The sequence below is a fragment of the Pongo pygmaeus genome, chromosome 4 (genome assembly GCF_028885625.2).
Source record: "Pongo pygmaeus isolate AG05252 chromosome 4, NHGRI_mPonPyg2-v2.0_pri, whole genome shotgun sequence".
NCBI lineage: Eukaryota > Metazoa > Chordata > Mammalia > Primates > Hominidae > Pongo > Pongo pygmaeus.
This window is the reverse complement of record NC_072377.2, coordinates 173,405,340-173,433,258: the sequence shown is the minus strand read 5'-3', so window position 1 is coordinate 173,433,258 and position 27,919 is coordinate 173,405,340. Positions and strand designations below refer to the sequence as shown.

Sequence of the window (27,919 nt, the reverse complement as noted above, 5' to 3'; positions counted from 1 at the left end):
CCTCTGGGGCTAGCAAACTTGTGGTCTTCTAATACCAGCTCTGGCACTTAGGGATCTCGGGTGAGCCTCAGTTTCCTCATTTTTAAAATGGGGATTAACCTCAGGGTTCCTGGGAGGTTTAAATGAGATTATATAGGCTACTGTCTGGCACAGGACAGGAGCTTTTACATGTGGTATATCCTAGGGGTCCCTAAGAGCCTCCAGTTTGAGTTTCAAGAAACCAACGATTTTACAGAAGGGAAGAACCTCAATTCACAGCCTGGTCTAACTGCCTGCCTTCAGACTATATATGTATTTAATGTAATTACAGTAAATCCTCAACATTGTAGATAGGTTCTTGCTAACTGCAACTTTAAGCAAAATGATGTACATCAAATTCTCAAGTAATGTCATTTTTTAATAAAGTTGATGGAGCTGGGTGCAGAGGGTCACGCCTGTAATCTCAGCACTTTGGGAGGCCGAGGCAGGTGGATCACCTGAGGTCAGGAGTTTGAGACCAGCCTGGCCAACATGGTGAAACCGCATCTCTACTAAAATACAAAAATTAGCTGGGTGTGGTGGTGCACACTTGTAATCCCAGCTACTCGGGAGGCTGAGGCAGGAGAATTGCTTGAACTTGGAAGGCGGAAGTTGCAGTAAGCCGAGATCGTGCCACTGTGCTCCAGCCTGGGTGACAGGGCAAGACTCCATCTTGAAAAAAATAAAAATAAAACATAAAGTTGATGGAAAAAAATTGGTTTCATTGTATGTAGTTTTGCTTAAAGTCACAGTTTTCCAAGAACCTACTAACAAATGTTAAGTGAGACTTAATGTATCCTGTTTCTTCCCTATTATGCAAGTGAAACCCAAATTGGTCAATGACTTGCTCAAGGTCAGCAAGTGAGAAGTGTGTTGCTTTTGACCCAACAAGGAGTGAAGCTGCCATGAGTCTTCTCTTCAGCTGCTGGCTGTGGAGATGATGAATAGCTAAGGGCTTCCCAGTGGCAATTACAGGGTCTGGGAGCAAGTGAGGGACCCAGGGAATGGGTATAAAGACCAGGAGATATACACAGAGGCCTAGTAAGGGTCTGCCCAGGCCAGCTAACCATTTATTCTTTCAACGAACACTAAAGGCATGGGGGCATATAGACACAGGCCTTATCCCCAAAGTGCAAAATCCCAGAGAAAGCAGAATGGAGTCGTGGTGCTAAAGAAGACTTCTAGCAAGGTGTTTCCAAGGGCTGCAGAACACCAATTATTCAAGCTCTGTCCTTCTCCTTCTCCCACCAACTGGTGGTGGATCAGGGCTAATCAGCTGCTGCTGCCAATGAAGAATGGAAGAGAGGAAATGGATATGCTTTAGACATCACTGCTAGCAGTTCTGACTAAGCAACTAGTGCGGAGAGATTCCTACCATCGACGAGTCAAGGGGGTCTCTGAAGCCATGGGAGGCCAGGCAAGAACTTGGGGAACCTGATCCACCTGGCACCATGCCATGTGCAAGTGGGGCCTGCTCAATTTGCTAGGATGGTACTGCAAGCTGGGTGCCTTGGAGCGCGAAGGTTCCCTGGAAGACCCATGATGGGGTGACACAGTGAGCACAGACAGCATCTCTAGGACTCCCGACTGCTTCCACTGAGGCAGTAGGCACGTTTACTTGCTTCATAGACTGGGCCTCTGCCTCTGATTTCACCAGAAAAAGGAATTCCTTTGCTGATATTCCAAACACACACACACCATATATACCACACACACACTTGAAAATCACTAGCTTCACTTCTAAGCTCCTTACCGGCAGGGACCTTGCTGAATAAAGGCTCCTGCCAAAAAATGGTGAAAATAACTAGAATAGATTTAAAGGTCATGGGGCAGGGACCATGTCTTGTTAATTTCTGAATCTCCCAAATTGCCTTGCACACACAATCTGTGCAGCAAAAGGTTTCTCAAATGAATGCGTAAACATTGGCTGATGAACAGAATGAATGAATGAACACGAAGCTGGAGAGCTTTGTAAAGCCTATGGTGAACGCAGTGTTGCATTTGGTGCAATGTGGGTGAGGAGGTTGGTGGGAACACTGAAGGAAATAAACAAAGACAATGTCTATAATAAGGTCTAAATTATAGAATATAAACCAGTGGCTTCTAGGTTATATCAGGCCCATAGATGAGGCTGATTTGCATATTTTTAAAAAAACTTCTGGATTAGGTCCCAATATTTAAAAATAAAAAATCTGAACGACTCTTTTGTTTGAAGTACAGGCAGCTCTGGCAGCCTGAGGCCTGCACTCCCATTTGCTGGAACAGAGAGACAGCACCTGCTTTAGACCAGTGGGGTCTGTGCACTCTGGTCTGACACAGACCACTGCCAGGTGGGTCTCCAGCATTTCTGTGACCTGCTTGGCTCCTATAAGCATGCCAGTTTGCAACCCCCATCCAGACCAGTGTTTTTCAAACTGCAAACTGCAACCCCTTACTTAGCATGGGGTGAAATCAATTTGGTGAGTCACGAACTGCATGAAACAAAATGCAGCAGAAGAGAGAAAACATCAGAGGACCATCACAGGTAGAAAGAGCATGCACTATTTTGTGAACCTTGTATCAGGTCACAGTATAAAATGTGCATCACTGTCAAAAAGTTGGAAAATGACTGCTTTAAATTATGTAGAGTTATGTGGCTTAATTGAGTCAGAAGATACATTTTTGAACACCTGCACCTAAGCAGACTTTTTGGTAGCATGATTCACCAAGCAAAGTACCAGGGTAGCTGGCGCACTGGATGGCGAATCATCTTTCCTGATTTCCTATGTCAGCAATCTGAGAGATCTCTGAACTGAACGTGCTCAGGGTGGAGCCCAGGGGCCCAGAGCCCCCTCGTTCTTCCTCCATCTGGGGACCGAGGACAGACTGCCAGTGAGAGAAGGGTCCTACACACCCTGGGGCCCCAGCCCCACCTCTCTGTCAGCGCCTTGCTCTGGGTGTCCCGGGCTGCCTGCAGGTCCTTTTCCAGCCGCTTCCGGGCCATCTCCAGCTGCTCCACCTCCCCCTGGGTCCACTTGCGGGGGCTGATGAAGCGCATCTCCTTCAGCAGCTCCTCCTTCTCGTTGATGAGGATCAGACGGTCCCTCTCTGAGTCCAGCACCCCAGGCCAGGCCTCACTGTCAAGCTTGGCCAGCTGGATCTTCAGGTTGGCGATCCTGGGGGCCAAGAAAGCAAGCATGACTGGTGTGCCTAATGGCACTGTGGGAACAGGAGATGCCATGAAGAAACAGACATCTCAGAGCAATCTTTGACAGTTACTGTCTTCCTTTGATCAGCATGTCATCTCAAGGAACCTATTTTTTTCTGAACAAACACATGTGGGTACCTATCATGTGCCAACAATGAAGTAGGTTCTGCAGGGATAGGGTGCAGACATGAACAAGACAATATCCTTGCCCTGTTCCTGGTACAATAGAGATGTGGATTCATCACCAGGCACTAACCTCTTACCACCGGCTGTGTGGCCTTGGGCAAGTTGCTCATCTCTCTGAAGGGAATAACAAAAGCTCTTTCCTCATGCCATTTTGGTTGAAGGTTTTATGATATAATCTGTAACCTGCAAAGCACAGTACTTGGCACATAGTAAGTCCTTGCTACTGTTGTTATGACCTGGTGTGACCACTTATTAGGTATGCAACATTGGGCCAATTCCCTAGGCCTTAAAGATAAGAAAAACTCATTCATCAGAATGATTGGGAAGGGTGTCTGGCACATAGCAAGTACTGAGTCACGGGCAGTTCTGGACCACTAAGACTACAACTACTGACCACGTATTCTCAATTCAGAGACAGGTAGTGGCACTGTGTGAACAACTGTGGATTTGGGGTCAGAGGCCTGGAGTTGGAGTCCTAGCTCGCTCTGGCCTTCTTGATGGAAGGGACCATTTCTCAAGAAATCATTTTGGTATCACAAGCTTCTAGCACAGTGACTGGTATACTGCAGCACTAAGTATCAGTTAAAGGAGAGAGCTGGCAGCTTTATCCCTTAACTTCTCTAAGACTCAGTATCCTCATCTATAAGGCAGAGATGATATGGTACCTATAGGGTGGGTTATGTGAGAACACAGCATTAAGATAAATGTATAAACACACCCTTTATACATTGCCAGGTGTTATATAGATCTTCGGTATTATTATCATTGGGCCAAAATAAGATTCACAGTGTAACAATGAATACTGCTACAAATAGCTAACAACAATCATGACATCATCCTTTAGGACTTGGCCTCTGCGAAGTACCATCAGCTCTCACAACCTGGCCACCCCATCTCTAAAGGGTGAGTAAGATAGGAGTTGTTCATCTGGTTGGACAGATGCCCAGGGAGGATATGATACACCTGAGACTGCAAATCATAAACGTGGCCAATACTTGTTGAGACCAGAGGCCTCTGGACTCCCAGTTCAATCTTACCTGCAGACAATGTGGCCCAATTCTTATTTTATCAGAACACTGCTGGGGACAAAATTTACCATGATGTGCAGCAAAAATTCCATGTAGAAAAACATACCTAGATTTGCTTGTTCCCCAGCCAAGTGTCCCAGGAGGAATTCTTATACACTTGACCCTTGGTGTCTGCAGGGGATTGGTTCCAGGACCTCCCACAGATACCAAAATTCATGGATGCTCAAGTGCTTTACATAAAATGGCATAGTGTTTGCACATAACCTATGCGCACTCTCCTGTATACTTTAAATCATCTCTAGATTACTTATAATACCTAACACAATGTAAATGCTATGTAAATAGTTGTTATACTATATTTAAACATTTGTATTATTTTTAATTTTTTTTCCTGGATACTTTTGATCCTTGGTTGGTTGAATCCGCAGATGCAGAACCCGTGGGTACAGAGGACTGACTGTAGTTAGTTATTTAAATTCATATTCATGTATACAGTAATCTGTCAAGATTGGCTTTGAGACAACTTTGTAGCTGCTGTTCTGCAGTACTTTGAGAACAAAATGGTATGGTAAGACCTGGCAGGGGCTCCACTATATGCAGGACATTGGGAAGTGACTGATGCTTTACTGGATATACTTTCTCTTTCCCTATGCCAATGTTCCTTAAATTTCAGGCCTTACATCCTTTTAAGAATCTGATAAAAACAACTAGTCTCTCTTCTCAGAAACGCATGTGTGACAAAACTTGACATCCAATGATCAGACCCTCCTTGCATTACTGACACCTCCCTTCCCTCTTTCAAGTCCTGCAGCTTGCTTTCCCATTGAGCAGGCTGCTCTGTCCTTTACACTAAAATGAGCTTCGGGTGGAGGGGGAAGCAAGAGGCTGCATAAAGTCAGATGAGCTAGGAAGCTCTGTGATGAGAAGTCTAATGGCTCAACTCCAGAGAGAGCATTGCAGTCCTTCAGTGTCTCTAGGACTGACCATCTAAGACAGGCATTCCTGCAGGATGGAACAGATCCAAGGTTCAGAGAGGTCCTCTTCAGAGAGGACAAGAAGTGGCTGTCCAAATACAGATGTCTTGCTGTTTTGCTGGACGCCTGGGGGAGCTGAAATAGTACATAGGACATCTGTTTTTTTCTACCTGACCAGCATTCAATTCCTTCTTCTTTTGTTAATAATATTCCAATTTGTCTTTGGGAAACACTCCTTTTGTACTTTCAAGTCACCTGGTTCCCATATAGCTGACCCTTCCCAGCACTGGAAACGTGACGCATGCCTAGACCTTTAGAGAATCCTAATTTTGCCCCCCCTAACTGTCCTGTAACAAAGCTTGGTTCACCCAAAAATGCCAGGGAGTCTCAAACCCAAGGCTAGTTAAAACTATTGAGAAAGGTAGGCCCCCTTTCCGCAGGGATTGCTAACCTGGTACTGTGTAAGCTCCGAATTGCTGGGAGTTACCTGGCCACTTTTACAGGGAAGTCTGCTGGAGGGTAAAGCCAACATAAAGGCAAGCAGGGTGAAGAAAAGGAGACAGACCGAGTCTGTGTAACATCATGAGTCCCTGGATCCAGCTATGCCTGAAGCTAGGTATCTCAGGACTTTTCAGTTAAATAAGACAATACATTCCCTTTTTTGCTTTCTCTGGTTTCTATCAGATTTCTGTCATCTCTGCAAAGAGTTCTACTATTCACACAGAGCTGGCAGAGGGGCAGAGCTGGGCACTGCCATACTTCACCTGGCCTGGCCGAGGTCCACAGGCCAGGCAACTTAGTCTAGGAAGGAATGGATGAGATGTGCCTGGCTCCCATCCACACCACAATGCCCAGGGCATTCTTTGCCAATAACGCTGGCTCAGAGTACAGAAAGATCATGAACTTGAAGCCAGATTGTCAAATTCTGCCTCTACCACCTGGAATAGTCATGAAATACCTTGGTCTTACCTTTCTCCTCTCTAACATGGAGATAATAAGATAGACCCTGTGCTATAAGGTTGCTTTTAAAATTAAATGAGAAGATGTATGTACAAATGTTTTAGTACAATAAACAATCTCAGCCAAGTGTAGTGGTGCGTGCCTGTATTCCTAGCTACTCAGGAGGCTGAGGTGGGAGGATCAATTAAGGCCAGGAGTTCAAGACCAGCCTGAGTAACATAGCGAGACCCTGTCTCTAAAAAAGAAAACAAAGTAATTAAAAAAAAAAAAGCTGTTTAGGCCTATAACAGATGCTCTAAAAATGTCAGCTTTGATTATTATTTTGATTTTACTTGTGGTAGTGGAACCTGATTGCTTAGGATTCTGTGAAGCCACAGACCATTTTAAATCCCAGAGGTCTACACTGCTTAAAAGCCCAGCTTGCTCCCAGCTATGCAGGAGACACTGAAGTGGGTAGTGTCCATAATCTTTTTAGCCTGTTGCTGAAACTCCAGTTGTACTCCTTCAAACCAAAATGCTTACAGGATCATGGGAAAGCCTTGGTTGCAGAAATCAAGACAGGCAATTGGGAAGATAACTCGGCTTTGAGGTTAAACAGATCTGGGTTCAAAGCATAGTTTCACTCTCTATCTTTTGAAGTGTCCTGGGTGAGTCATTTCCTCTCTGAATTTCAGAGAGGATGAAAATATAAAGATTATAATAACTATCTTCATAATCTTTGTGAGGATTAAAGAAGACTAAGTGTGTGAAAAGCTAAGCACAGAGCAGTCATTCTACAATAGTAGTTATTATTTTTGGAAACATCCCGCCCCTAGCCCCAGCCCAATTACCTTCTCTTAGCCTCTTCATATCGAAGGCGCAATCTGACCTTCTCTGCCAACTGATTGTTGCTGTTGATGCTGAACTGGAGGAGAAGAACAAAGTCAGGAATTATGTGGCTGTTGTGGCCGGTGCTGAGTTGGGTTTCAAGGGCTCATGAGAGACTTGACAGCTTGCGTGGGCAGTAGCCAAGAAGAGCCCCCGGTGATTGGGCTGGCGGTGCAGATCGCAGGGAAGCTGGTTAAGCAAAAACACTTTCCTCCCTTCAGGCCACGGGAAGAGCCGTACACTCAGACATCGATCACTTTGAAAATAGAAGCCAAAGGCCCAGAATATCAACTTGCAGCCCCAAATGGCTTGGCTTGGTGCCAATTCAAGCCACAGAAGCATGGAGGACAGTTGGTGAGGAGGGAACAGGGATAGTCAATATCAAGAAACTCATTCTGAGGGCACCGGTGAGGGGATCCATAGAAAACTCAGAGGCTGCAGTCAGGAGTGAAACACTGGGTAGATGGGGAGAAGACCCCAGCACTCACAAAGAGGGGTACAGTTCCTTTACAAATACCGTGGCCTGCAGATGGCTAGTAGCTGGACACATGGTGGTGTGGGGAAGGAAGGCACAGCCTCTTTTGCTGTCCTAGTCTGTTAAGAGCAGCAAGAAGCTACAAGGCTCACCGGTCACCCTTGGACAAGTGGGAAGACAGCTATGGAACTTAGATAGGAACAGCATTTAGAGCCTGTCCGCCACAGAGGCTGGAAGGCAGATTCGTTCAATGTTGCCGGCTCTAGTAAAACAAAAGCTCTCCAAAAGTTACAAGGCACCGTGGGTCAGCCCTACTCTAACCCTTTCCTGAGCTACATCTGGACAGCACTTTCACTATTCATAACTAGGACTGGACTAAGCTTTGGAACTGGGAGTCAAGGAGCTGCCTGAAAGCTGCATGCATTGTTTTGAGACTAACAGGAAGAAAATATCCTCTGCTGTCCAGCTGGGGAAAGAAAAATGGAAATGGAACTGCAAAATAGTATGAAAAAAAAAAACACAGAGAAAGACATTTTGTCCTTTAAACATGCTTTCTGTGCAGCATTAAGAGACACAAGCACCTGGCCAGGCAATACTCAGGGCCATGATGTCCGTCAGTGCAGGCTTTTCCTCCATAGCATCACATCATATCCTCCTGGGGCCAGGAGGTCTGTAAGAGAACAGAGCTCCAGAGGGCTGAGGCAGCAGCCAGCCCTGCAGAGAGCCCCTGGCCAGCTCCCTGGAGAGCCATGAGAAGGCAGCTGTCCATTACAGCAGCCTCCCAGCTGCCATCCTGTGGAAGGCCCCCAGCAACCTGCCCTGTCTACTCACGCTTCCTGAGATGTCTGTCTGGGAGCTCACATCCAGGTACTGTTTCGGTAGTGGGAAACTCGAACTCTCCAGAGAGCTGCTGCTGGACCACAGGTCTGAGTGAGACCCCCTGTCAGTGCGGAAGCCGTCCTTCAACATGGCAAGGCTCTGAAGGAGTGGAGAGCAGGGTTAGTGATGCGCCTTCCCAGGAGGGAGCTCTGGGTCTGCCATGCTCCCTGTGCTTCCCTCTCTACCCTTCCTTAATTTAGGAACCTGTGCCCTCCCCAGACATCCTACTGATCCTGTGATAGAGAGCTAGCAGTGAGTGGGTCCTTGCTGTGTGCCAGGCTCTGCGCTGGGTCTATGACATAGGAGAAACCGGTGTGGATGCCGACTCTGGAGCCACACTGCCCTAGTTGGAACCCCTGCTCTGCTGCTTCCCAGCTGTGTGACTTGACGTAGCTGAATAATCTCTCTTTGCCTCAATTTTCTCTCCTGTAAAATGGGAATAATCAGCTGGGTGCTCATGCCTGTAATCCCAGCGCTTTGAGAGGCCGAGGTGGGAGGATCACTTGAGGCCAGGAATGCAAGATCAGCCTGGGCAACATAGTGGGAATCCCATCTCTTAAAAAAAAAAAAAAAAAAAAAATAGCTGGGTGTGGCTGTGCATGTCTGTAGTTTCAACTACTCGGGAGGCTGAGGTGGGAGGATTGCTTGAGCCCAGGAGTTCGACGCTGCAGTGAGCTATGATCATGCCACTGCATTCCAGCCTGGGTGATAGAGCGAGACCCTGGTTCTTAAAAAAAAAAGGGGGAAGAATCGCAGGTCCTATCTCACGGGGCAATCATCTTGATTAAATGAGATGACAAGTGTAAAACACTAGTGAATACAGCCCATACTCAATAACTGTCAGCTTTACCAGAGTCTTACTGAATCCTGACAATAGTCATGCAAAGAATGACCTATGATTATCCCCAATTTATCGATGAGAAGCTGGCAATTGACCGAGGCAACATTTGGACCTGGTCTATCTGGCTTAAGGCTCCACGATCTCAACCACTAATCATAACAGGAACATGCCTCACTGTCCATGAGCTCCTCATCTAAATGTTTTCACTGGGCTGCTGTCCTGGGCAGGAGCTTCAAAACTGTTCTGTTTGTCATAGAGCATACCGCTTCCTTCACTAAGTCATTTATAGCATCTCTGAGGATTCCTAATCTGCCAGTGAAATATCTAAGGTCAGGGTGGTTTGTGGAAGGGGAGGTGATATGTACGGGGGTAAGAGAATGGGTCTGTAAGTCAGGGTTTGAATCATGGCTCTAGCTTCCTCTCTGAGTTGTACAGTCTTTTTTCTGTAGGGTGGGGATAAACTAGGGTTGATTTAAGAGATGAGACATGATGCATACAAAAGGCTTGGCATAATTACCTGGCACATTACATAATATCTATTATAATTTGTTCAGTTCCCAGCATAGAGGCAGAACACACAATGAAATGCTTATAGAGATGCTGCATTTTGATGTCAAAGGTTAATGATGTTGAAACCACCTCCCCCCATATCATTCCTTGAAAAATAAGTCAGGGTCCAGGTGCGCTGGCTCACGCCTGTAATCCCAGCACTTTGGGAGGCTAAGGTGGGAGAATCTCTTGAGCCCAGGAGTTATCAAGACCAGCCTGAGCAACATAGCAAGACTCTCTCTTATTTATTTATTTATTTATTTTTTGAGATGGAGTCTCACTCTTTCGCCCAGGCCAGACTGTAGTGGCGCTATCTTGGCTCACTGCAAGATCCACCTCCCGGGTTCATGCCATTCTCCTGCCTCAGCCTCCCGAGTAGCTGGGACTACAGGCGCCCGCCACCGCGCCTGGCTAATTTTTTGTATTTTTTAGTAGAGACGGGGTTTCTCTGTTAGCCAGGATGGTCTCCATCTCCTGACCCCGTGATCCGCCTGCCTCGGCCTCCCAAAGTGCTGGGATTACAGGCGTGAGCCATCGCGCCCGGCTGACTCTCTCTATTAAAAAATAAAAGTTTAAAAAACAAAGAAAAAATAAGTCAGGTAGTTAGAGCTAGTAGCAAGGATGTGGCCTTTGGACTAGGCCAGATGACTTCCTTTCCAACTCTGCCATTTACACTAGATGTGTGACCTTATGCAAAGTTACTTAATGCTTCTGAGCCTCCACGTCCTCCTCTATGAAATGGAACCAAAACCCCAGGAAGACTGGTAATGAGAACTCAGTGATGTGTGTACCATATGGAAATAGCCCGCATACGACTGGCATACAGGAATACTCAGAAGAAATCAAGATGGCACCCACATCAACAGGAACTTGCATACCTTAATGAGATCTTGCTTTTCCTTTTCCCCACAGGTAATAGCCTTTTTGATGGCTTTTGTTTCTCTCAAGACAGCCTGAGCTTCATCCAGTTTGTAGCTGCCCTGAGCATCAGACATTTTCTTATCGATTCTAGGAGACAGTTAATGGGAAAGGTCAGCCTTAGATAGGGTGAGGGACAGGGTCTCCCCAGGGGAAAAGCACAGACCACAGGACTTCAGTCCCTTAAGAAGGCCCCTCCCTCTGTCCTGCTAACCCTTCCTCCCTAGGTCCCACTTGTGGGATAAGGCATAGAAGGTCCCGGAATGGGCATGGTGGCTCACACCTGTAATCCCAACACTTTGGGAGGCCAAGGCAGGTGGATCACTTGAGGCCAGGAGTTCAAGACTAACCTGAGCAACATGGTGAAACCCCGTCTCTACTAAAAATACAAAAATTAGCTGGGCATGGTGGCACAAGCCTGTAATTCCAGCTGCCTGAGAGGCTGAGGCATGAGAATTGCTTGAACCTGGGAGGCAGAGGTTGCACTGAGCCAACATCATGCCACTGCACTCCAGCCTGGGAGACAGAACAAGACTCCGCCTCAAAAAAAAAAAAAAGAAAGAAAGAAAGAAAAGGATAAAAAAAAAAAAGGCATAGAAGGTCCCTGTTAAACAGCCAATGTGCGTGGCTGCAGAAGCAACACTGCTCATGAAGTCAGTGTCCTCTAAACATCAGCTCTTATGGGAAGACTTCCCTGATTACTTCCCTGGGTCCTCCGGGCTGGGTAGGGGCTTCCCTACATACATACAGCTATACATCACACATAGCTGTGACTCTGCAGTCGTTACATTGTGTGATAATTTACAGTTTATGTGGTAGCATCTTTGACTTGACTCTGGGAGGCTTGGGAACAGGAGGCAGAGTTGAACATGTTTGTCTCATTCTTTTTTGGAGGGAGGGCAAGCTGTCCTGTGCATTGTATGATGTTTAGCAGCATCCCTGGCCTCACCCCACAAGATGCTGGTGGTACCCCCACTCTGAATGGTGACAACTGAAAATATCTCCATGTATTACCTAATGTCCCTTGAGGGAGAGGGAGCAAAATCATGCTGGTCAAGAACCAGTCTTTAATCAGCATGTGTTGAGCTAATGAACACAATGAAAAGGATAGAAGGAAGAAAAACTCCCAGCCCTACTACCTATTACTAGGATGACCCTGAGGTTGTCTCTCAAATACACAGAGCCTCAGTTTCCTCCTCTAAAAACCCTCGATAACATTATCCACCTAGCCCATATTCATGGAGTTGTCAGGAACATCAAATGGAATATGGGATGGAAAATCTTGTGATGAACTAAGAATTACTGTACAAACATAAGGGATTAAAACGCTTCTAGTCTGGAGAGCTTACTGGCTTATCCAGGCCCTACATACAGGTTCATTTTGATGGGGGAAAAATTAAAAAAAAAAAAAAAAAAGGGTCCTGATGTAGTTTTCTGAAGGTCAGACCAAACCAGAGACAGGCAGGGGTGAGCTTCTGGAGAAACAGGGCCGAGATGTCAAAAAGGTCCAGGGGCAGAGACGCATTTTAACTACATCACACTTTCACCAAAGGCTAGGCCTGAGGTTTCAATCCAAGGTGGAGAAAAAGGAGTTTTATAGTCTGCGGAAACACCACAAACTCATTATTTCAGGATGAGAAACTGCTCACAGGCATTCCTTTGTGGTTTCCTGCTACAGACCAAACTGTCCTGGGCTAAAAATAACCCTCATGGGGAATCCTGAGCAGAAGCAAGTTTTCATCCTGGCCTCATCGTCTGGGCCTCCAAGCAGAGGAGAGAGCGAGGCATGGAGCACGGTCTCAACACAGCCTCCCCCTGCGGTTACTTCAGCCTCCATGGAGAGAAAACAAAGCCCCGTTTATGTCCCCCCACTAAAAATAGCCTGTCTATTCCTTTCCAGGACTCGGGCCTCGGTGGGCCTATCAGGTCGGCAAGGAGTGGCCCCAGATTTAGTCTGAAAAATTAGTCTAAGGGAGCTTAGAAGATGCTCCGTGGCAAGGAGGCTCCCCAGAGCCAGTGTCCGGGACAGGCAGTGGCCCTGCTGCAGATGGGCATAGCGGGTGCAGGGAGATGTTGTTTGTTGGAGCATGTCCGAGGGCTGGGGACTCTGGGGAGGGGGCTGTGCCCAGCTGTCCTCTGCCGACAGGCGGAGAAGGGCTTCGAATCCCTTGCAGGATAAGACAGAAGCGGTTTGTCTGCCGGGCCTCCAACAGCCTCTACCTGATTTCTTCAAGGGCCTTAGCAACCCGGCCTCTGGAATTTGGCTCCAGAGAGCAGCTCTGAGAGGGAACACTCTTGGGATGAAGCTGGGTGGGGAGGGGGTTGGGGGAGAACAAAGGGTCACCATTATGCACACGGTGAATGAATTTTTTTTTTTAAAGGGAAAGAAAAGTGTGTGTGTGTGCATGTGTGTGGATGCATGTGTTTTAGGATTTCCAAATTCCTCAGCTGTCCTCTCTTCAGGCCTTTAGAGATTCACATACTTGGTAGCCACAGAGAGGTGGGGCAAAGGCTGACAGCAGCCGACTCCTGGTCCTGTCCAGACACCTCCTACCTGGGCACGGCAGGGCTCGTGCTGTGCAGAGAGGTGCTGCACTGCCCTCCCCCGACAGGGGTGAGATGCCTGGTCTCCACTCTTCCCTATTTGCAAGGGAGCTGGCAAGTCAAAGTCCCAAGCTTTCGTCTTGATTTTTCTTTGCAACCTCCTCCAAGAGCCAACCTTTAATCCTCATTAACCTTTTCTCTCCTCTCTTTTTTAAACAGGTTGCTGACTATGAATTGAACTAATATGGATTCGTGGCCTAGAGTAACTCAACTGCCCAAAGAAGCTTAGCTGGTATCATCACAATCATGACAGGTGACATAGCTGCTCTTAAAAAACAACAGAGCTGGCTGGGCACGGTGGCTCACGCCTGTAATCCCAGCACTTTGGGAGGCCTAGGCGGGCAGATCACGAAGTCAGGAGATCGAGACCATCCTGGCTAACACGGTGAAACCCCATCTCTACTAAAAATATAAAAAATTAGCCGGGCACGGTGGCACGTATCTGTAGTCCCAGCTAGTCATGAGGCTGAGGCAAGAGAATCGCTTGGACCTGGGAGGTGGAGGTTGCAGTGAACTGAGATTGCGCCACTGTACTGCAGCCTGGGTGGCAAAGCGAGACTCCGTCTCAAAAAATAAACAAAAAAAAAAAAAAAAAAAAAAGAAAAAAAGAAAGAAAGAAAGAAACAACAGAGCTTTTGGCTGCTAAAGAGAAATTTTCTAATAGGGGAAATTACATGTGGTCAAAGTTATCTTGGAAATTCCTTAAGGATAAGTTGTACCTTTCTCCATATTCTGCCATAAGAGTAGGTACAGAAGTAGAAGTGACTGGATAGCATCCCTGTTAGACTCTGAAAAAGGGGCCTTACGTTTTCTGGGAATGAGGAGGGAGTTATCTGGGATGATGCTGGGAAGGGAGGCATTGAGCCATGAACTTCAAAATCCAGTAGTCCTGGGTTTCAGCCCTGACACCTGCTAGCTGGGTGGCTTTTGGCATGTTTTCAACCCTGCCAGTGCCCTCATCTGTAATATATGGCAGGACAAAAACTTCTCTTAAAAGGTGGGTGAAGAGAATGAAATGAGGTGGCTGGCGTGAAGTGCTTCCCCAGCACACTGTCTAGCCCAGGGCAGACAAAAGAGTTCATCCGAGTTCCCTTCCCAATACAAGCGGGCAACCAGCTAGAGGTCACCACCCCAGCCCACTCTCAAGGAGCTCTTCCCTCATGCCAGGCATTACCACACACCCGACACGGATTTTCGACACGGATTTTCCAATTCAATCTTTACAACCCCTAGTTTTTCAAATGAAGTCAAAGCTCACAGGGGTTAAGTCACTTTTCCAAGGACCCAGGGAACTGGGATTTGAACCCTGACCACCTGCCTCTCAAGACTACACTCCTGACCCTCTCTGCCAAGGTGTACATTAAAGGAGGCATCTTCCTCCACACTGGATGCAGAGCCCGGCTTCCGGTTAAGGAGTGTGGGCGGCTGGAGCTGCCATGGAGTCTTATCTGTCCTGATATCAAACATGGGGCAGAGGGAGAGGGGAAGAAAGGAGGCTTGTCTTTGGGGTTTCAGCACCAGCTTACCAAACAACAAGAGTTTTCAATGCTGCTACAGGGTGACAAAGTGGTAAAACAGGTTTGCGGTGGCTCAGAGAATAATGGGAAGTGTTCTAACCAGAAGCTCTTGGACTGTAGTAGCCAGGAGGCAGGGAGAACCCACTCAGTAAGATGACTTGGGAATGAGTAGCCCTTAAACTGTGTGCTCAGAAGCCATTTTGCTGCAAAGTGGAGGAATCAGGCTATTGCTTTAATAGGTCAAAAATAGGCATTTTCTAAGCTTATACTATTGCCCCAAACTGTCATTGGTGCTACTGAAGATTACCAAGAAGCATAAAGCATGGTTCCAGGCCTTAACAAGTTCAGAATCCGGTTTGAGAGACAAGATTGGTATATGTATACACACATATATAAATAACAAGTATAGAACGTAGATGTAAACATATAGAAAGCCATAATTTATAATACTTTGTAAGACACAAAAATTACATACAATCTGTAATAATACAAAGCCATACTTTCTTATAGCATGTGTTGTGCTGAATTCGTGTGGCTCACCCCAGGCGGTGGGGACTTGTGTGGTGGGAAGATGTGAAAAAGAACCAACTGGTCCCTCAATGGATGACCACAGTTCCCTCAACTAATAGGGCTTGGAGATAGACATCCAAAGGCTTAGGGCTATAGCCAGAGAATGATGAGGGTGGATTTGAAATTCATGGAATGAGGAAAAGGTATAGCAGTCAGGGAGGGACAAAAAGTGAGAAATAGCCATCCATACAGGTGTGGCCTCCCTGGGAATGTAAGTGAGATGCCCCCTTAGAAGGGAGAAATCTGCCGAGTGTCTTGCCTAGAGCTTCTAAGAGGGCTACCAGGTGACTTTCATAATGATTGTCCAGTGAGCCCACTGGATACACTGAACACAATTCAATGAATGAGTCTGTTACATGCTGTAGTTAATGACAACAATAAGCTAACATCTTTCTCTCTCCCTTTCTTAATTTCTTTCTCTCCTCCTCTCTCTCCTTCTTTTCTTTTTTTTTTCCTTTTTTTCGAGACAGGGTCTCAATTTGTCATCCAAACTGCAGGGCTTGCTTTCTCTCTCTCTCCTTCTCTTTCTTTCTCTCTCCTTCCTTCCTTTCTTTTTTTCTTTCTTTCTTTGGAAAGAGGGTCTCACTTTGTCACCCAGACTGGAGGGCTTTTTCTCTTTCTCTCTGGTTCTTTCTTTTTCCTTTCCTTTCCTTCCCTCCCTCCCACCCTTCCTTCCTTTCTTCTTCCCTCCCTTCTTTCCTTTCTTCCTTCCTCCCTCTCCTCCCCTCCCCTTCTCTCTCTCTCTCTTTCTAATTCTTTCAAGACAGGGTCTCACTTGGCCACTCAGACTGGAGTGCAGTGGTGCAATCAGCTCACTGCAACCTCCGACTCACAGGCTCAAGCAATCCTCTCACCTTGGCCTCCCAAAGCGCTGGGATTACAGGCCTGAGCCATCGTGCCCAGCCACAATAAGCTAACCTTTCTTGAGTACCTGCTAAGTGACTCAGTTTTCTCATCTATAAAATGAGGGTAGTTAGATAACAAAGCATTCCTTACAGTGTTGCTATAGGATCAAATGAACACACCTGCATGGAAACACGGCAGGGGTTCCCTGGCACAGAGTAACTGCTCAACAAAGCTTAGCTAGTATCGTCACAATCACGACAGGTAACACAACTACTCTTAAGAAACAACAAAGCTACTGCGTGTTCTCACTTATAAGTGGGAGCTAAATGATGAGAATACATGGACACATAGAGGGGAACAACACAGACTGAGGCCTCTGGGAGGGTGGAGGGTGAGAAGAGGGAGACGATCAGGAAAAATAACGAATGGGTACTAGGCTTAATATGTGGGTGATGAAATAACCTGTACAACAAACCCCCATGACACAAGTTTACCTGTATAACAAACCTGCACATGTATCCCTGAACTTCAAATAAAAGTTAAAAAAAATAATAGGAAGAAGACACAACAGAGCTGTATTTTTACCTGGCCACAGCTCAGCTTCTAAAGGTGAAAATTACATTTGGTGAAAGTTATCCTGGAAACTCCTTAAGTCACCCAAAGAGCACAATGCATATGGCATTGTGCATACTTTTCTAGTAATTGCTTTTTGCTAGAAGAGATCATTAATCCTTCAATGAAGCACTTAGTGACTGCTTTTAGGGGATATGGAAAAAAGAAGTGTGTTTTGTTTGTGTGCATACGAGACCCTACTGGATCGACTAGAGATGAGGCGTGTGCACAGAAATGCTGGGCAATGCTTGTTTCTGTGACTGGATAGTAACACTCGGCTGAGTGGAACAAATCTTAATGGCTTCAGGAGTCCACAGGACAATGAGTGTTCTGTGGTCTGAAATGACTCCCCTTTCCTCTTTTCAAACCCCACCCTTGGGTGGCAGTATCTTCAGGAAATGCCAGTGGAACAGAACTTGAATTGAATGATGAGAGAGCCACATTTTGAGAAGGGAGGAAAGGGACTGAAGGAGAGAGAGATAGAGAGGACAGGAGGGGAGCCTGGGTGGGGAGCAGCCCCCATGCTCTGGGATGCAGGGTGTACTTACTTCTTCAGGGTCTGAAAGCCACGCTCTTTGAACTGCAGCTCGTGCTGGAGGTGAACCATCTCTCTCTTCAGCTTGTTGACCTGGAAGGCAGCAGACCACACACAGGGCTGGGTCAGAGGCTGACACCAAGGTGCAGGCTGCCTTCTCCCTGGAAAGGGAACCCAGAGACTCCCACTGCACCTGCATAATGACTCAGCACCCCTTGGGCCACACTGGTCAGAGCCCCCTCCTGTCACTGATGTTGGCCTTGGTCTCTGCAGATGCCCATTCAGTCAGCATCCCAGGCAGTGTTTCTGTAGGTCATTCCTAGGCAGTCCTTGCTCCAGGGAAACAGGAGGTGGACAGGAGCTAACCTAGAATAGAGTGGGCCTTCCCACTTCCTCGCTGTGTGAACTCTCTCAAGCCATCTTGCCATCCTGAGCCTCCCTTTCCTGTTCTGATGGATGAGGACAATGGCAATTCCCAGAGCTGTGGATCACTTAAAGCTGGCAAAGGCTATGAGAGTGCTTTACGTGGAGGCAAGAGGCAACTTAGTAACTTTAGTGGCAAGACGTGCCTTAGGAGCTAGACTCCGTCTGCTGGTTTGTGTGGCCTACAATGTATTATTCAACTTTTAAAACGAGTTGCTAATAATCAAATCTTCAGAAAGTTCACATAATAAACCTAGACACACAGTTCCTTTCTGAAAACACCCGAAGATCTGGTAACACTGAGCCCACATTCCAGCATGGGCACAACAGACTAGAGTTCAAATGCAATTACCTTTAAGACTGGGCAGACCTCTCCTGGTTACACAGTTACCACAACTCTCTACTGCCTCACCCCCAGCCCACATCCCTCATTTATTTCTTCTTGCAGGCATCTAAGTTTGTGGAAACTGTTAAATTCTTTGAGTTTAATTAAACCACTATTCAAAATACTGACTTTGCCACGAGCAAGTAATTTCACTGCTGTGCCTCAGTTTCCATATTGGTAAAATGGAAATACTAATATTTATTCCCTAAGGTAATCATGAAGTAATTAAAATAAGATAATGCAGAATAATCCGTAGCTAGGAAGACAGTACACTGTATTAGAAACTTTGGAGTAAGACTTGAATCTCTTGTAACCTTAGGCAAGTTTCTTAGCTCCCCTAAGCCTCTGTTTGCTCATCTTTAAAATGCAGGTGACAGCTTGGCAGTGGCTCATGCCTGTAATCGCAGCACTTTGGGAGGCCCAGGCAGGTGGATCACCTGAGGTCAGGAGTTTGAGACCAGCCTGACTAATACGGTGAAACCCTGTCTCTACTAAAAATACAAAAATTGCTGGGCACGGTGGCATGTGCCTGTATTCCCAGCTACTCGGGAGGTTGAGGTATGAGAATCGCTTGATCCTGGGAGGATGCAGGTTGCAGTGAGCCAAGATTGCACCACTACACTCCAGCCTGGGTGACAGAGTGAGCCTCCATCTCAGAAAAAAATAAAATAAAATAAAATAAAATAAAATAAAATAAAATAAAATAAAATAAAATAAAATAAAATGTGGCCAGGAGTGGTGGCCCACGCCTGTAATCCCGGCACTTTGGGAGGCCGAGCGGGTAGATCACGAGGTCAGGAGATAGAGACCATCCTGGCTAACACGGTGAAACCCTGTCTCTACTAAAAATACAACAAATTAGCCGGGTGTGGTGGCGGGCGCCTATAGTCCCAGCTACACGGGAGGCTGAGGCAGGAGAACGCCGTGAACTTGGGAGGCGGAGCTTGTAGTGAGTGCAGATCGTGCCACTGCACTCCAGCCTGGGTGACAGAGCAAGACTCTGTCTCAAAAAATAAAAATAAAAGTAAAAATAAATAAATAAATAAAAATAATAAAATAAAATGCAGATGACAGTAGTTACTTCATAGACACGAGATAATACACATGAGATATTTTGCACTGTGCCTGGTATATGGTGACTGCTTGTGAAATGGTAGCTGCTACATCCATTACTGTTACTGCGACTACTGCTTCTACTGTTATTATCTAGGACCTTGCTAGCACTGGCTGTCATAGCCTGGCTGGAGCATCTGTTCTGGCCTTGTGGGTGGGCTTGTGGCCTAAGACCTCAGTGGCTCCCATCACTAGCACATAGCATAGGTGAAGAGGTCCTACCCGGGATTTTGCAGTGGCAATTTCAGCTTTCAGGATCTCAGGGTCATACTTAGAGCTGGATGATGAACCAGAGACCACTGTAAGGAAAAAAGAAAAACAAGAATATCAGTAGAAGAAACAGATTTCAGCAAAGTTGGCTTATTGGCCATCTAAATAAACCTAGAAAGGAAGGACTAAAAATGAACAACCTAAATGTTCAACAAAGGGGGATCTGTCACATAAAGATGGTACACGCGCAAATGGGGACTACACAACTTAAAATGAGGATGAAGAATATTGAATGACAAGGGAAAATGTTGAAACTCATTATGTGAAAGCAAGTTTACAAAAAAAAGTGTAAAGAATAATTTAAATTTGGGGCCAGGCACAGTGGCTGAAGCTTGTAATCCCAGCCTGTAATCCCAGCCCTTTGGGAGGCTGAGGCAGGGGGGATCACCTGAAATCAGGAGTTTAAGACCAGCCTGGCCAACATGGGGAAATCCTGTCTCTGCTAAAAATAAAAAAATTAGCTGGGCATGGCAGTGGGCGCCTGTAGTCCCAGCTACTCAGGAGGCTGAGGCATGAGAATTGCTTGAACCTGGGAGGCAGAGGTTGCAGTGAGCCGAAATCGTGTCATCACATTCCAGCCTGGGCGACAGAGCGAGACTCCATCTCAAAAAAAAAAAAAAGAATAATTTAAATTTGGAAAATATAGTTTCCAAATATACACATACATATGCATTTTAAAAAGACTGAAAAAAATACCAAAGAGAACACTGATATCTAGAGAGTTAGATGGTAAATGATATGATCATCTTTATATTTTTATCTTTTCTTTTTTTAAAAACAATAAACATATGCTTTATAATCAGAAAAAAATAACTAAAAGTATTGTTGATTGTACTTTATAATATTAATGTACCTTCAAAAAGGAAAATAAATTATCCATAATCTTACCACCCTAATACAAATTATTGTTTTCCCAGGTTGCCTTCCAGTATATATCCACGATTCTATCATGTAGTTGTAATCTTACTGTGTTTTAAAAATAGTATTTATTAATGTCTTGAAAAAGGATTTTAAGGCTTATGAAAGTGAACACTACATAGTAAAATACATTTAAACTAAGGAAAACGAGACAGAGAAAATAAGGATAAGGAAACAAACTGGCGACAGGCTCTGAGCCTCATAACTGGTAATGTGAGGGGGAAATAGGACCAGATATAAGATTTGTGGTGTCCTTAAGGTAAACACAACCCCACTGTTCAGAAAAGAACAGTTATTCTTGGTCGGGAGGCCAGAGAAGTATTTCTCCTGTGAGTCCTTAATCACACTGTAGGAACAATTTCATCATCTCCCCTGTCTACCTACTGCCATCTGAACACTCTTTCCTGTTCACATATAGCCAAATCATCTGCTGAGATCTGGGTTTTTCTTTTCTTTTCTTTCTTACTTTTTGAGACGAAGTCTTACTCTATTGCCCAGGCTGCAGTGCAGTGGCACAGTCTTGGCTCACTGCTACCTCTGCCTCCTGGGTTCAAGCTGTTCTCCTGTCTCAGCCTCCCGAGTAGCTGGGATTACAGGTGCGCTCCACCATGCCCGGATAATTTTGTATTTTTAGCAGAGACAAAGTTTCACCATATTGACCAAGCTGGTCTTGAACTCCTGACCACAGGTGATTTGCCTGCCTGGGCCTCCCAAAGTGCTGGGATTACAGGTGTGAGCCACCGCACCTGGCTATCATCTGAACACTCTTTAATGTTCACATGTAGCCAGATCACCTGCTGAGATATGGGTTTTTCTGAGGATAGAGAAGCTTACTTGGTGATTGCTGGCAATTGTCAGTGTCTGGAAGTAGGCATGACAGTCATGAGGGGAATGCTACTGTTTGGCTTTGTTTAAAAATATTTTAATTAGGCCTTTTGGTTATGCATAAGGCATTAAAATGTAATATTTGGAAGTTTGGGGGAAGAGAAAACTGCTCTGCATAATAACATAAAAGATGTTTGGCACCGCAAGAAGTATTGCATTTCTGCTGAATTTACAATGATAATGATGATGGAGAAGAAGACGACTGAGGTTTACCAGAAGAGATGAGGGGGGACAACACTGGGGTGGCAAGGGCCTTGTAGCCTTTGTCTCAAGCATGGAACAGGGAATCCATGTACAGAGATGTTTTATTGCCAATTTAAAGTTTTCATCTCCTGGTGTCTAATTCCTTTGGTCTTTGCTAGACTTGGGGATTTCAGGGATAGACCTGGTTGGATATTTAGCTGGAGGTATCATCTTAAGCATACAGTGTGGGGAGGTTATAATATTATAATGTTATAATAAAATGACCTTGAACAAAATGATGTTATTTGAGGACCTGCTGTATTTCCCAAATAGGTAATTTCAACAAAATATTAAGACAGTTAACACCATTTATCACTCACTGATCAACAGTAATAACAGGGTGAAAGAAGAGAGGAGTCGTCAGCGTGGCAATAACCTGGGAATACACACAGAAAGGTCCTCAAGGGGTGTGGGGCGGAGCAGGGGACGTCTGTTCTGTGAGCACCCTGTCCTGCCAACCACCCTGTTCATCAGGCTGTGCCTCTGGACATGGGTCTGTACTGTGGGGCAATGTTGAGGAGACTGTGGCAGCAGCATGGAAGAGTCTGTAAAAATGGCAAGACCTGACTCAGACAGGGAGAGGTTGGCTGTGTAGACCAGTCACACCAGGGCTGACTTGAGGCATGCATCGTGTTCCTTGGGCATGCCCAGAAATCCTGGAGACAAAAGATGCCAAAAAGAAGAGATTCTCACCAATTAGGCCACCAGGAGCTTTAATTCTTACACCCTAGAGTATCACTGTGAAATGCACAATTTTTGCCTAAAGCCACTGACACGAGATGTAGCCTGTTACTTATCCTTTTGTAAGTAAATGTTCGATTGAGGTAAAAAAATACATACATAGAAGTGTACACATCAGGTATGTACAGCTTGAGGAATTTTCACAAAAGAAACACGCTCAAGCAATCAGCACTCCAATCAAGAACACAGCTCATCAGCCTCTCCTTTGTGTCTGCATCCCTTCACTATCCTCTACTATGAGAACTTATTTTTTTTTTAATTGAGATGGAGTCTCCCTCTGTTGCCCAGGCTGGAATGCAGTGGCGTGAACTTGGCTCACTGCCACCTCTACCTCCCAGGTTCAAGCGATTCTCCTGCCTCAGCCTCCCGAGTAGCTTGGATTACAGGCACCCGCCATCACGCCCAGCTAACTTTTGTATTTTTAGTAGAGATGGAGTTTCACCATGTTGACCAGGCTGGTCTCAAACTCCTGACCTCAAGTGATCCACCCGCCTCGGCCCCCCAAGTGCTGGGATTACAGGCATGAGCCACCACGCCCGGCCCCACTACAAGAACTTTATATCCAACAGGACTTTAAATACTGTGTTGCCCCAATGTTTAATAGTTCTCAATTTGTAGTTTTTATTAAAGTTATATATGAACACAGTTTAACAGTCCAACATAGTATGAGGTTTGCTATAAAAAAGAGCATTCCACAACCCCTATCCCCATAACTCACAACCTAAAAGAAAATCATTTTCAATTTCTTGGGTGGCTACCTCTATGTGTCTAATAATATGCATGCATTACTGCTTCTTGATCTTTTCTGTTTTCGGCATTACTTATTTACTTATCTCTCAGGAGGATGGGGACTTAGCCTCCCTTCCCCAGCCCCTACAGCATGCACTTGAACCTCTCCCATTTCCCCGTCATCCTAAAAGCAATAGCATACTTTCGGTGAAAGTGATCTTCAGTGTTTGCATTATTTTTACTCTGCAAACACTATTCAGGGTGGAATCAGCTAGCTGACTTTGCTTACTTTTACTTTTCAGCACTTTTTTTTCCCCTTGAGTTAATTATTGTCATTTTTACATTTGCTTAGTTTCTACAAACTTACCACTAATTCAACCTCACACTCTGCTGGTTATCTAAATCTCCTCTCATAGAGTCCAGACCAGTGTGAATCTGGTGAGTTTTCTATTTTGGGATCTGTCCTGCCAGGGCTTCTGCCCTGCTTCAGTGTGAGCGAGCTGCTCTCTGTGCTCAGCTGGCTTCCTGAGATCCGCCTTTGTGTTCCTCTGCATGTCTCCTCACCTCTCTGTATACCACGTCTTCCTTTTCATGGTCTACCCCCCTCATTTTGGTAGAACATCATCTCCATTAGCTTCCTGAGAAAGAAACCATGAAGGAAATGAACTTTCGAAAATCTCACATGTCTGAAAATACCCTTATTCGGCCCTACACTTGATTAAAGGTAGTTTTGCTGGATATAGAATTCTAGGTCAGAAATAATTTTCCTTAAATCCTTGAGGGCATTGCACCATGGTCTTTTAGGTTTCCAGTGCTATTGGTGAGAAGTCTGGAGCTATTCTGAGTCCTGATCATTTCTGTGTGACCTGATTTTTTTCTCTCTGAAAGCTTTTAGGATCTTGAATTGTCCCAGTGTTTGAAGTTCCACAATGAGATACCTTGGCGTGAGCCGACTTTCATCCACTGTGTTGGACACTCAGTGAACCCTTTCAGTCTAAAAATTCTCCTCCTTCAGTTCTGGGAAATGTTTCTGAATTATTTCAGCAATGCTTTTCTCCTCTGTTTCCTCTGTTCTATCTGGAACATATTTTCCTCAGATAGTAGATTTCCTGTCCTTGTAGTCTATTTTTTTTTTCTCTTATTTTCAATCTTGTATTTTTGCTCTGATTTTTAGGTTGTCTCTGTTTTATTTTCCAGTCTTCCTTTGGAGTTTTCATTTCTACTCTCATATTTCAATTTCCATGAGCTCTTTTTTATTCTCTGAAGGTTCCTTTTTAAACAATGTAGTACTGCGTTCTTGTTTCCTGACCATATAGCTTCTCTTAACCTTCTCTTCTTCATGCATACTCCTTGTTTCCTCCAAGCTCTCCCTTCACCACGTGTTGGTTTGAGTCTCTATTTTCTCTGTTAGAGGCTTTCCTCGGATATCTGGAATCTTGGTTGTCTGCTCACATTTAAGGATAGGAGCCCAAAATGCTGACTAGAGTGGGGTTTGTGGACTGTGAGTTGCACAGCACGTGATTTGTTTTCTATTTTTAAAAAATTTATTTTATTATTTAAGAGACAGGTGTCTGTTGCCCAGGCTGAAGTGCAATGTACACAATCATAGCTCCCTGTAACCTTGAACTCCTGGGCTCAGGGAATCCTCCTGACTCAGCCTACTGAATAGCTGGGACTACAGGTGCTTGCCACCACTCTCGGATAATTTTCTTCTTTAAAGTTTTTGTAGAGTTGGGGTCTTACTATGTTGCCCAGGCTGGTCTTAAACTCTTGGCTTCAAGTGATCCTCCCATCTCGGCCTCTCAAAGTGCTGGTATTACAGGCATGAGCTCCTGGCCACAGCGCATGATTTGGCTGTACATGATTTGGTTTCATCCAGGAATCCTCAATGTCAGTGTCTTTCCAGCTTTTCTCTTTATATCTCTTCCCTGGTCAGATTTCCAGTAGAGTTCTCTACTGTCCAGCCTAGAGGGTAATGACCTGGCACCGTTCTGGGCACCAAGTGGTATATGAGGGCTAAGGTCTCAAAACCTTTCACTTACTCGTGCTTTCAGGATAGTACACTCTGGCTCTGAATTTGCCTTGTGTCCTGGAGTCCAGAGACTATTTTACCCTCTCCAAAAAATAAACTTCCAGTCATTTGCCAGACTGAAGATGGTGGTTGCCTGACTGTATCGATTTAAGGAAAAGATCTGATGGTCTAATTGTCTTAGAAACAACTTTTACCCAATCCTCTTTGAGACCCTCCTCCCTTCAGTCTTACTTGCAGAAATAGCTGCTGCCACCAACATCTACAGTTTTTGCAAGTGCTCTATAGAACAGTGTTGTGAGCCTTCCTCACTATCAGCCCATTTTCTCTTTTCTCAGGTCTGCTACATAGGTTGCCACCTGTCTGTCTGCTTTCCAGCTTCCAAATTTTATTGCTGTTCTTTCTTCTCCAATTTTCCGTAATCTTATATATATATATGTATGCCTTAAAAATATATTTCATCTGATATTCTCCTAGTTTTGCAGTGAATAAAATCAAGTGAGTGGTTCAACTGGCATTTTTTAGTTTTTTTTTTTTTTTTTTTTTTTGAGACGGAGTCTCGCTCTGTTGCCCAGGCTGGAGTGAAGTAGCTGGATCTCAGCTCACTGAAAGCTCCACCTCCCGGGTTCACACTATTCTCCTGCCTCAGCCTCCCGAGTAGCTGGGACTACAGGCACCCAGCACCACGCCCAGCTGCTTTTTTGTATTTTTAGTAGAGATGGGGTTTCACTGTGTTAGCCAGGATGGTCTCGATCTCCTGACCTCGTGATCCGCCTGCCTCGGCCTCCCAAAGTGCTGGGATTACAGGCGTCAGCCACCGTGCCTGGTCCATTTTTTAGTTTTTAGAGATGAGATCTTGCAATGTTGCCTGGACTGGACTCCTGGGCTCAAGCGATCCTCCCACTTTAGCCTCCTAACTGGAAATACATGTGTATGCCAGCGTGCCTGGCTTCAACTGGCATTTTTAACTGGAAAGCCTTCAATGATTTATTTTCCAAATGGGAAATCAAGGCCTAGGGAGGGGAAAAATACGATAAGGTCCCAAAGAACCCAGCTCTCTTGAGTTCTCACCTTTTAGAGGGTGGAGGAACCAAGTGTAGCTGAAGAGCCTTAGCATTTGACTGACTGACGTGGGTTAAATTAAGAAAATTGATTTTGAGATCAGATATATCTGGTTACAAAGGCTACCTTGCCACTCTTTACCAGTATGCCTTTGGGGAAGCCACTTCCTCTTTGGGGGCCTCAGTTCCCTTGTCTGTAGAATGGGAACAACACTGTCTTAGAGGACTGTGTGTGTGATTCAGGAGGGAGGTTACTTAGAGTGCCTAACATATTGCCCTCCAGGCACACAACAGGTGCATATTGAATGTTAGTTCCCTTCTTCCCCATGGAGCTAGAGTTTACACCAGAGAGTCGACAGCAAAGTCTCCATCCCCAAGGCAGGGCCCCGTCTGTGTCTGGGACCCAGAGCAGCCAAGGCCAGGTGGCAAAACCCTCACAAGCCCTGGCAAGCCATCTGAGTTAGAGAACAGGCGTGTGACTTCATCCATCTGTCATGCCAAGAGCTTGACTTGGAAGGCAAACCTGGCTTGTAAAACTTGAAGACAGAGTCATGATGAGGCTTGGGTCACACCTTGTTTAACTGGGATGCTTGGGCTGGGGGAATCCCAGTTTCTGTGTGGTTTGAATCTCAGATCCAGTTGCCTGAAATGACCCTAGTCCCTTCAGATGGAAGATATTTAACAATGAAAATGGTGGTGGTGCCTCTGAGGCCAGTGGAGCTCTTGGGAGTGTCTGGAAGTCATATGACAAGACTGAGGAACCATATTGTTTACTTCCTACCTTTGACCATGTATTTATTCTTATTGGTTCCAGAGATCTGTAAAAAAAACTCTTTTTCATTTACAATGCGAATGAACTAATAATAATTATTATTTACTGAGAGCTTAAGAATATGAAAAGTACTATTCCAAGGACTTTACATTTGTTAACTTAGACCCCATAACACTCCCATGAAGACGATACTATGATTAGATTCATTTTATAGATGAAGAAAACTGAGGCACAGAAGTGGCATAACTTGTGCAAGGTTACAACAGCTAGTAATCTGCATATCCTGGATTGGAACCAAAAAAGTCTGGCTCCAGAGTCCATGGTCTCAAACTATTATGTATTTCCTATCAATAGGACTATTTATTGAGCCATTATTACGTTCTAAGGAAATAGTACCAATTGTCTTACCTAGACCAGTAGTTTGGGCAGTTTTATCCCCTATGACACTTATGACATAATCTAGAGACATTTTTCGTTATCACAACTTAGGTGGGGGTGATACTGGCAGCTAGTGGGTACAGAACAAGGATGCTGCTAAACACCCTATAATACACAGCTCTCACAAAGAAGGGTTACCCAGACTGAAATGTTAATGGTGCTGAGGTTAAGAAACTCTGACATGGTCCCATGAGATGAAGGTACTATTAACATTTCTGCCCGACTGGTTCAGTCGGTAGAGAATGAGACTCTTAATCTCAGGGTCATAGATTCATGTCGCATGTTGGGTGCCAAGAATTTAAAAATTAACTTAAAAAACCCAAAAATTCAATAGTTAAACATAAAG

The 27,919-nt window shown here is 45.2% G+C and overlaps 1 protein-coding gene across 8 annotated transcripts in view; it reads right to left on the bottom strand.

Annotated features, from left to right (window-relative positions):
* Window positions 1-27,919, bottom strand: part of WWC1 (WW and C2 domain containing 1) — a 181,544-nt gene that overhangs the window by 56,320 nt on the left and 97,305 nt on the right. For all 8 annotated transcript variants that reach the window (XM_054488943.2, XM_054488944.2, XM_054488947.2 and 5 more), the window contains exons 4-9: window positions 19,710-19,786; window positions 17,580-17,659; window positions 10,843-10,972; window positions 8,527-8,673; window positions 7,184-7,257; window positions 2,931-3,173 (exon numbers count right to left, since the gene is read on the bottom strand). In XM_054488943.2, coding sequence (XP_054344918.1) covers window positions 2,931-3,173; window positions 7,184-7,257; window positions 8,527-8,673; window positions 10,843-10,972; window positions 17,580-17,659; window positions 19,710-19,786 — 751 coding nt within the window. The remainder of the gene's footprint in view (window positions 1-2,930; window positions 3,174-7,183; window positions 7,258-8,526; window positions 8,674-10,842; window positions 10,973-17,579; window positions 17,660-19,709; window positions 19,787-27,919) is intronic.